At 47.9% G+C, this 10,528-nt stretch overlaps 1 protein-coding gene across 4 annotated transcripts in view; it reads right to left on the bottom strand.

The window, feature by feature from the left end:
- ubtfl (upstream binding transcription factor, like) overlaps positions 1 to 10,528 on the bottom strand; it is a 20,995-nt gene continuing 10,467 nt past the window's right edge. For all 4 annotated transcript variants that reach the window (XM_042428404.1, XM_042428403.1, XM_042428402.1 and 1 more), the window contains exons 10-20: positions 9,745 to 9,886; positions 9,621 to 9,662; positions 9,000 to 9,107; positions 8,655 to 8,813; positions 8,457 to 8,567; positions 6,904 to 6,989; positions 6,502 to 6,691; positions 3,360 to 3,407; positions 2,838 to 2,975; positions 1,036 to 1,146; positions 1 to 501 (exon numbers count right to left, since the gene is read on the bottom strand). In XM_042428404.1, coding sequence (XP_042284338.1) covers positions 421 to 501; positions 1,036 to 1,146; positions 2,838 to 2,975; positions 3,360 to 3,407; positions 6,502 to 6,691; positions 6,904 to 6,989; positions 8,457 to 8,567; positions 8,655 to 8,813; positions 9,000 to 9,107; positions 9,621 to 9,662; positions 9,745 to 9,886 — 1,216 coding nt within the window. In that variant the 3' untranslated portion in view covers positions 1 to 420. The remainder of the gene's footprint in view (positions 502 to 1,035; positions 1,147 to 2,837; positions 2,976 to 3,359; positions 3,408 to 6,501; positions 6,692 to 6,903; positions 6,990 to 8,456; positions 8,568 to 8,654; positions 8,814 to 8,999; positions 9,108 to 9,620; positions 9,663 to 9,744; positions 9,887 to 10,528) is intronic.

Raw genomic sequence — 10,528 nt, 5'->3', positions numbered from 1 at the left:
TGAGAAAAAGTGCATTTATTTTTTAATAATTTTCTCAGGCAGGCAGCTGATTGGAGGCTGAACACTGACTCCTCCCTCAGCTGTGACTAAAGACAACCAATAGGCCCCGCCCCTCCCCTGCCTGTCATACTCTGTACAAACCCCGCCCCCACTCAGGAAAAAGAAAACATCTCGCCGTCTCCGCCCTTCTGAAACGTCCGTCTGATAAAAACCAACAAACACTCCATAAAAAACAAAAACAAACACACGGGTAACAAAACGCTCCGTCAGGCTCCGCCCCCCTTCAGAGGGGAGGTGGGCGGGGCCAGCGTCCCAGCAGTGTGACATCACCGCTTCTCATTGGTCCGCCGGGATTGATTGGCATGTGAGGAGGCGTGGCCTGCACAGCCTGTCCTCTCCAATGAGGGGGAGGGGGCGGAGCTAGTCCGAGTCCGAGTCACTGGATTCTTCTGAGGACGACTGGTCTTCGTCATCTTCATCTTCATCGTCTTCATCATCGTTCTGAGGAACACAAAAGCCATCATTTAAACCTGCTGACCATCTCAGAGCCAATCACAAACCAGAGTCTGTCTGGTTGTTGCTTCAGACTTTACATTAGTTTAGTTTATATAGAAAAGAAGTTGGATGGTTGTGAAGATGATGTATAAATATTAATATAAATATTAATATTCATACATAAAACCAGAAAAGATCAAAACAATGATGACATCATCACTGAAGACTAAACAATAATATAAAAAATAGATAGAAATGTACAATTTACATAGAAGTTTGTTTACAAGTTGCAACACAATGAATCCATGAAGTGTTGTTCTGATAATTAATAACATCTGAACCTGCTGCAGTTTATTAACGACTCCGTCAGCTCGTTTTGGCTCTTTAATGACAGATTTCTGTGTCTTGTGATGTCACAAACTTCTGAGCACCAATCAGAGTCGAGCAGCATTAAACCGAACCGGTTTCTATTTACGCTTCAGTTCAAAACTTTTCACGTGTTTCTGCGTCAGAGTGAAAAAATGTTGTTGTTGTTTTCACCTCGTCGTCATCGTCGTCGTCGCTGTCGCTGCTTCCTGACGTCTCATCGTCTTCATCAGAGTCGGACGAGTCGCTCTTCTCCTCCTCCTCGTCTGAGTCGGACATGTCCTGCTGCAGGACGGACAGACAGACAGACACTGTAACACACAGCCTGACAGACCGCACCGAGGGCTTAACGCAGCCTGACAGACCGCGCCGAGGGCTTAACGCAGCCTGACAGACCGCGCCGAGGGCTTAACGCAGCCTGACAGACCGCGCCGAGGGCTTTTAACCACATGTTGACGTAGACGAGCGTCTGCGTCGTGAATGAATAGTTGACATACTTGCCTGGAGGATTCAGAGAACAGAGAACTGAGGGTATAAACAGAACTTAGAACAGAACAGGAAGTTACTATTTCATTCATTCAGATGACGGCAGACAGCGGCGCCGTCGTAGATGGTGAGTAAATCAAGCATGTCGGTATTCTGACAAACATATTTGTTGCTGTGCAGCGACGCGTCGTACAGATGCTGCTAACTGCAGACTTGTTCTATTAACTTGTCTTCAAAACTTTCTGCTGTTGTTGTTGCTGCTGCTGACGTGCCTGTTGACCCCTGACCTCATCATTGACCCATCACACCCCTGTACTGCCTCCACACCACCAACGCTCCACACAGACACAGGATACCAGGCAGCCATCTTGCACACGCAAATGCGTAGTTAAAAGCAAGTATATCTCTGGAGCCTGACAGACCACACAGAGGGCTTAACAAGGCCTGACGGCTTAATGCAGCCTGACAGACTGCACTGAGGGCTTAATGCAGCCTGACAGACTGCACTGAGGGCTTAATGCAGCCTGACAGACTGCACTGAGGGCTTATCACCGAACACTAGTTTAACACAGCCCAACCTGGGAACCCATCTGCTGTCTGGCCAGTATTAATGGATAATGTATATCAGAACCCAGACTTCCTCTTCTGTGCTCCGATCGTTGTTTAAAGTCTGATTAGCGACTTGAGATGGTCCAGACGACATTTCAGCTAATCTCTATAAACATATCTGCATATGAACACAGACACTTTTAAAAAAAGCTAAATCATCGTCAGACGATAGCTTATTGGCCAAGACTGTGTTTTGGCCAATGTCTTCCACCTCTCATACTCTCCACATGAACTGTTAACCTGCATGCAACCAAAGCCCGCTCAAACCTGATTGGTCAATACGACTCAGGCTACAAACGGACCACAAACGGAAACCAGACCGATTCGCTACCAGAATCTTGTCCTGTTCCGACAGATTCTGCATTCATATGCAGATATCTGTTTATAGAGATTTCACACAGCCTGACAGGCCGCGCTGAGGGCCTAACACAGCCTGACAGGCCGCGCTGAGGGCCTAACACAGCCTGACAGGCCGCGCTGAGGGCCTAACACAGCCTGACAGACCGCGCTGAGGGCCTAACACAGCCTGACAGGCCGCGCTGAGGGCCTAACACAGCCTGACAGACCGCGCTGAGGGAAAACAAATACACAAAACAACCGACCAATCACAGCAGCTCCCTCAGACAAACATCACTTGTTCAAAAACTCAAAAAAACATTAACTGAATTTTTCTTCACCAAACTAACTAATTAAAATGTTGAGAAATTAAAAAAAAATCCACTTACTATTTATTTATATATTAAATAAATTTTATGATTTATTATTTTTATATTTATTTTTCCTCAGAATGCTTCATGATTTGTCTCTCAGTGTGTGTAGTGTGTTATTGATTGTCTGTGTGTGTGTGTTATTGACTGATTATGTGTTATTGATTGTGTTACCTTGGCTCGGTACGCCATCGCCCTCTTGCTCACTGCGACCCCCGGCGTTGCGGCTCTTGAGCCTCCCGCCTTGCTCTTCGCCGTCACTCGGACTTTGGCTCCTGGGCTGCTGCGAGCTTTAGTGGTGCTGCGACGTTTCTGACGGAACACAAAACACCAACAGTTTCACTGTCAGCTTTAGCTCAGTGCTGCTAACGACATGTTAGCTTAAAGACAGTAAAATGTCTCATGATGTTCGTCTCCTCTAAAAGTCAGAATTATTATTTATATCTGAAAATCTATTTTTTTCTTCCAGTAAAACAATTCAATCTTTTTTGATGACTCATCATGACATCATGCCAACGTTATTAGCTTACCCTGCTATTGTTATATATTATTATATATTATGTTAGCTGACATTCTGAAGTACGAAGAGAAACTTTAGTGGAGAAAAGAAGAATCGGCCGTCAGCTCCTCAACTCAACTCAATAAATGATAAAATAAATAAACTAAATTTAACAGAAAGGTGATGTTATGACTCACCGTGGTGGAAAACTCCTTGTAGATGGCTCGATCCTGAGGAGACAGAGACTGAGGAAGAGGAGGCAGAGAAAGAAAGAATCAGGCTGTCTGAAACTAAAGGGAAACATTAATCACACTTGAAGACCATGTGATGTGGCTGAAAGCTCGAGAACTGAATGAAAACTTCAGTTTTCACATGTTACATATATACATTACAAACATATCAGTTCACTGTTTTTACTGTTTGAACCTGAATATAATTTCTTATATTCATTGTTGATAATCAATCAATAAACAGTTAATAAATGTAACTGATCAGATTTTATCTCTGTGTGACTTTCAGTCGAACATGGTGAGAAATTTAATATTTGAACTATAATCACTTGTTTGAATTCAAAGTTTAACGTCTGTAATCACTTCCTCCAGGAAAATGTGAGTTTGTGATCAAAATAATTAATACAAATTAAAGAAATCTCCACAATATTTATGAGCTGCAGTTTAGTTAAATTACAGCAACTTTTCTGCATAAACGTCTGAATCAGCAGCTGCTTGTGGTTTGGACCAATCGTGGCGTTTGGTGTGGCGGCAACTGACGACAAATCTCACCTGCCAACAAACACGATGCCATAGACGAGCAAAACTATTCCCAAATGTTCCCAAATGTTCCCAAATGTTCCCAAATGTTCCCAGATGAGGTTTGATTCAGTGAGTCAGGAGACATAATCTGCCTCAAACATCCAACTAGATTTATTTTAATAACATTATTGATGATTTTATTTGCTGCTGATGTTGAGCTGAAAGTTTATTTAATAAAGGTTATAAATGGAACTCAAGCACAGTATTTTCTGTTTATAGAACATTGAGTCCTCATGGTTCTCATGTTCAGCTGAACTATAGTTGTTTCTGTGATCTGCAGGAAGTCGTTACATACGACTCTTCACTGGTACCAGTTTAAATAAATCACATTATTTTACTTTGCTTTCAATTTTACACAATTCCTGTAATTTCACTACAAAAAGAGACATAAAAGATTGCAAACTGTATCACAATTTTTTGAGAAAAGCTGCTGCAGAATCAAACATTTTTGGCCTCAATAATCACAAAAATAAAAGCTGTGAAATCCTGGAGAGAGAGACTGATACAGACTGGAGTAGTTTGTCTTGTGATCCAGCAGACGGCGTCTTTAAGATTCTACTTTCACCATCAAACTGAGCGAATAAGTGAAGATCAGATGATCAGACTGTTTGCCAACTTTGTGAAAAGCAGCTGCTGCCCAACAGACTCAGCAGCTGGTTCACACGGAGTCAAACCAGCAGCTGGTTCACACGGAGTCAAACCAGCAGCTGGTTCACGCGGAGTCAAACCAGCAGCTGGTTCACACGGAGTCAGACCAGCAGCTGGTTCACACCGAGTCAAACCAGCAGCTGGTTCACACGGAGTCAAACCAGCAGCTGGTTCACACCGAGTCCAACCAGCAGCTGGTTCACACGGAGTCAGACCAGCAGCTGGTTCACACCGAGTCAAACCAGCAGCTGGTTCACACGGAGTCAGACCAGCAGCTGGTTCACGCGGAGTCCAACCAGCAGCTGGTTCACGCGGAGTCAAACCAGCAGCTGGTTCACGCGGAGTCAAACCAGCAGCTGGTTCACGCGGAGTCAAACCAGCAGCTGGTTCACGCGGAGTCAAACCAGCAGCTGGTTCACACCGAGTCAAACCAGCAGCTGGTTCACGCGGAGTCAAACCAGCAGCTGGTTCACGCGGAGTCCAACCAGCAGCTGGTTCACACCGAGTCAAACCAGCAGCTGGTTCACGCGGAGTCAAACCAGCAGCTGGTTCACACGGAGTCAGACCAGCAGCTGGTTCACGCGGAGTCCAACCAGCAGCTGGTTCACGCGGAGTCAAACCAGCAGCTGGTTCACGCGGAGTCAAACCAGCAGCTGGTTCACGCGGAGTCAAACCAGCAGCTGGTTCACACCGAGTCAAACCAGCAGCTGGTTCACGCGGAGTCAAACCAGCAGCTGGTTCACACGGAGTCCAACCAGCAGCTGGTTCACACCGAGTCAAACCAGCAGCTGGTTCACGCGGAGTCAAACCAGCAGCTGGTTCACACGGAGTCAGACCAGCAGCTGGTTCACGCGGAGTCCAACCAGCAGCTGGTTCACGCGGAGTCAAACCAGCAGCTGGTTCACGCGGAGTCAAACCAGCAGCTGGTTCACACCGAGTCAAACCAGCAGCTGGTTCACGCGGAGTCAAACCAGCAGCTGGTTCACACGGAGTCAGACCAGCAGCTGGTTCACGCGGAGTCCAACCAGCAGCTGGTTCACGCGGAGTCAAACCAGCAGCTGGTTCACGCGGAGTCAAACCAGCAGCTGGTTCACGCGGAGTCAAACCAGCAGCTGGTTCACACCGAGTCAAACCAGCAGCTGGTTCACGCGGAGTCAAACCAGCAGCTGGTTCACACGGAGTCCAACCAGCAGCTGGTTCACACCGAGTCAAACCAGCAGCTGGTTCACACCGAGTCAAACCAGCAGCTGGTTCACGCGGAGTCAAACCAGCAGCTGGTTCACACCGAGTCAAACCAGCAGCTGGTTCACGCGGAGTCAAACCAGCAGCTGGTTCACACGGAGTCAGACCAGCAGCTGGTTCACGCGGAGTCCAACCAGCAGCTGGTTCACGCGGAGTCAAACCAGCAGCTGGTTCACGCGGAGTCAAACCAGCAGCTGGTTCACGCGGAGTCAGACCAGCAGCTGGTTCACACCGAGTCCAACCAGCAGCTGGTTCACACCGAGTCAAACCAGCAGCTGGTTCACACCGAGTCAAACCAGCAGCTGGTTCACACGGAGTCCAACCAGCAGCTTGTTCACACGGAGTCAAACCAGCAGCTGGTTCACACCGAGTCAAACCAGCAGCTGGTTCACACCGAGTCAAACCAGCAGCTGGTTCACACGGAGTCCAACCAGCAGCTGTATGACATCACACAGTTCATTCTATATCTGACACATTATGGAAAACAAGTTCAAATTCATTTGACAGAATTACTTGTAAGTTTGAATTTGTTCAAACGTGACTTTTTGAAAACATGGCGGCTCTAGTGTGAACTGGTGTGCTCTCCAGATCTCTGGTTGCTGCGGCAACAGTGTGATGCTCAGAGTGCGGCAGGTACCTTGACCCAGGCCTCCAGCTCGGCCTTGTACTCCACCTGCTGCTCCTCCACCAGCTTCTTGTACTTGTCCTTCTGACTCTGGGTCAGTTTGTGCCACCGCTTGCCGATCTCCACCATCCGCTCTTTCAGGCTGAAGTGGTTCAGCTCGCCGTTGGTCAGCAGCTCCTGGGAGAACATCTGATACCCGCTCCTATTGGACGAGACCAGCAGAGGGAGGGGCTTACATAAAAGCTTTAAGTTTGAAATAGACAGGAAGTAAACAGTTCACACATTAACTGCTGCAGCTATTAATCAATTCATCAACTGAACATTAATGAGCAGTTTTAACACTTTAATAAATAAAAATAAAGTTTCCACCTCCTCAAATCTGAATCTGGATCCTTTACTAAGAGTTTTACTCACACTGGAGGTTTCTTTGGTTCTCCGTCAAACTTGGGTTTCCTCTGACTCTGAGCTGCCGGCGGCGCCCTCATCTCCAACAGCTCCCTCTGCAGGAGAGACGGAGAACTACTGAACACACACCGGCTGCCCGGAGCAGGAGGAGGAGTCAGGAGTCAGGAGTCAGGAGTCAGGAGGAGACAGGAGTCAGGAGTCAGGAGTCAGGAGGAGTCAGGAGTCAGGAGTCAGGAGGAGTCAGGAGTCAGGAGTCAGGAGGAGTCAGGAGTCAGGAGGAGTCAGGAGTCAGGAGGAGTCAGGAGGAGACAGCAGGAGTCAGGAGGAGTCAGGAGTCAGGAGTCAGGAGGAGACAGGAGTCAGGAGGAGTCAGGACTCAGGAGGAGTCAGGAGTCAGGAGGAGTCAGGAGGAGTCAGGAGACAGCAGGAGTCAGGAGGAGTCAGGAGGAGTCAGGAGTCAGGAGGAGACAGGAGTCAGGAGGAGTCAGGAGGAGTCAGGAGGAGTCAGGAGTCAGGAGTCAGGAGGAGTCAGGAGTCAGGAGGAGTCAGGAGGAGTCAGGAGTCAGGAGTCAGGAGGAGTCAGGAGTCAGGAGGAGTCAGGAGTCAGGAGGAGTCAGGAGGAGACAGCAGGAGTCAGGAGGAGTCAGGAGTCAGGAGTCAGGAGGAGACAGGAGTCAGGAGGAGTCAGGACTCAGGAGTCAGGAGGAGTCAGGAGGAGTCAGGAGACAGCAGGAGTCAGGAGGAGTCAGGAGGAGTCAGGAGTCAGGAGGAGACAGGAGTCAGGAGGAGTCAGGAGGAGTCAGGAGGAGTCAGGAGTCAGGAGTCAGGAGGAGTCAGGAGTCAGGAGGAGTCAGGAGGAGTCAGGAGTCAGGAGTCAGGAGGAGACAGGAGGAGACAGCAGGAGTCAGGAGGAGTCAGGAGTCAGGAGGAGTCAGGAGTCAGGAGTCAGGAGGAGTCAGGAGGAGTCAGGAGACAGCAGGAGTCAGGAGGAGTCAGGAGGAGACAGCAGGAGTCAGGAGGAGCCAGGAGTTAGTGGGAGGAGCCAGGAGTTAGTGGGAGGAGGCAGGAATTAGTGGGAGTGGTCATGAGTTATTGGGAGGAGTCAGTAGTTAGTGGGAGGGGTCAGGAATCAGTGGGAGGAGCCAGTAGTTAGTGGGAGGAGTCTGGAATTAGTGGGAGGAGTCAGTAGTTATTGGGAGGAGTCAGTAGTTATTGGGAGGGGTCAGGAATCAGTGGGAGGAGCCAGTAGTTATTGGGAGGAGTCAGGAATTAGTGGGAGGAGTCAGTAGTTATTGGGAGGAGTCAGGAATCAGTGGGAGGAGTCAGTAGTTATTGGGAGGAGTCAGGAATCAGTGGGAGGAGTCATGAGTTATTGGGAGGAGTCAGTAGTTAGTGGGAGGAGTCAGGGATCAGTGGGAGGAGTCAGTAGTTAGTGGGAGGAGTCAGGGATCAGTGGGAGGAGTCAGGGATCAGTGGGAGGAATCCGGTGGTGGGTGGAGTCATGAGGTGGGAGGGGTTAGTCAGTTGGGGGCGTGGCTCACAGAGCAGCGCTGGTACTGAACCTCGTAACGTTTCTGGTCCTCCGCTGCCTTCTTGATCCAAGGAATCTTCTCCTTCTTCTCCATGGACTTCCAGGCCGCTTCCATCGCCTGCTGAGCCTTCCTGCGGTCGCTCTGAGGAACCAGTCACATGACGTTTAGAGGATTAACAGGAAACAGCAGAGTTTTTACTGCGCTTGCTGCTTCAGGTACTAAACTCACTCTGTATTTCGCCAGATAGTCTCCGATCACGCTGTGCTGCCACATCTCTTCTGCGGTTTTCGGCGTCTCCGGAAGCTTCGCCGCCTTCTTCCCGTCTCGTCTCTCCTTTGGCGCTCCGGCGGACACCCACGTCTCTGGCTCAGCCTCCCGACTGCGCTCCTGAGTGAAAAATAAATAAAAACTAGAAGTCCCGCCTCCGTCAGCCAGTCAGGTTTCAGTTTACATCCATGTGTGTCCAGACTCGTCATATCTGGAGACTCTGAATGTCACAGTGACCTTGACCTCGTGTTTGTGCTAAAATCATCAATATTCATGGATGTGAAGAGGAAGAAAGAGAGTTGAGACCTTAACAGAAGGAGACTTGGCTCTGTGCGGGCTGGTGGCCACGCCCAGCTTGGACCCGCCCAGTTTCTCCTCGGTCATGACGCGGTCTCGTTCCTCCTCCGGCAGACTCTGCAAACACCAGGACAACAAACTACATGAAAAACTCAAATACTCCTGGACCTGGAGACTCTGCAGCTGAACGCGGCTCCGCCTCCGCTGGAAACATTTAGTCCTTCACTCAGAAATATGTTCCTCTTCCTCCTCCTACAGCTGGATGTTTGAGCTTCTCTACACAGTTTGTTTTCATTCATCTGCTGAAGGAGGAAAGTTTCTCTGAGTTCATTGAAAACTTGACTTTTAGGGGTGGGACTACAAGCAGGATTTGTGACATCACAACTAGTTTGGAGCCAATCGTGGTCCAGTATTCAGCTGGCAGCGTGACATCAACTTTACAGTGAAGGAGGAAACATCTGGTTCAGACACAACGTTTACAGAGTTTTAATGATGTCACAAGAATTAGTACTTAAATGCCGAGTTTATGGATGCATTATCTGATGTGAGAATAAATAACGACCCGCATTACTTTATTAATTCAATCCTTTGTTTGCTGCTAGTATCTAATATTCTCTCATATTCACGTACCTCTAGAAACCTCTGCAGGTCGATGTCGTACTGCTTCTTTTTCTGAAAAAACATACAGAGTCAGAGCAGCTTTCACAGAGAGAGGAGGTGAATCCTGGTGTGATGTTAGCATGTTCATACCGACCTGCTCGCACCGTTTCTGAAACATGTCCTTCTCCTTCTGTGTCATCATTTTCCACTGTTTACTGCAGAGCACCATCCGCTCGGTGCTGGGGACATCCTTCATGTTCACCATCAGCTCCGCACAGTACAGAGAGTAGCCATTGCTAGCCAAAACAGAAAAACATTAGCCTTTTCTGCTAGCCTAAAACAGAAAAACATTAGCCTTTTCTGCTAGCCTAAAACAGAAAAACATTAGCCTTTTCTGCTAGCCTAAAACAGAAAAACATTAGCCTTTTCTGCTAGCCTAAAACAGAAAAACATTAGCCTTTTCTGCTAGCCTAAAACAGAAAAACATTAGCCACTTCTGCTAGCCTAAAACAGAAAAACATTAGCCTTTTCTGCTAGCCTAAAACAGAAAAACATTAGCCTTTTCTGCTAGCCTAAAACAGAAAAACATTAGCCTTTTCTGCTAGCCTAAAACAGAAAAACATTAGCCTTTTCTGCTAGCCTAAAACAGAAAAACATTAGCCTTTTCTGCTACCCTAAAACAGAAAAACATTAGCCACTTCTGCTAGCCAAAACACATAAACATTAGCCATTTCTGCTAGCCACAAACACAAAAACATTAGCCATTTCTGCTAGCCAAAACACAAAAACATTAGCCATTTCTGCCAGCCACAAACACACAGATGTTCCATCATGTTTGCTAGCTCACTAGTATTGTGTTTTTGTGTTACTGTGTCAGTTTGTCAGTTTGTTATTATCTTGTTCATCGTCTTGTTAGTATCCTGTTAGCCAGATTACTA

This window comes from Thunnus maccoyii, chromosome 12, assembly GCF_910596095.1.
Source record: "Thunnus maccoyii chromosome 12, fThuMac1.1, whole genome shotgun sequence".
Classification (NCBI taxonomy): Eukaryota; Metazoa; Chordata; class Actinopteri; order Scombriformes; family Scombridae; genus Thunnus; species Thunnus maccoyii.
Note: the sequence above shows the minus strand (reverse complement) of the source record. Positions and strands in the feature narration are given on the sequence as shown.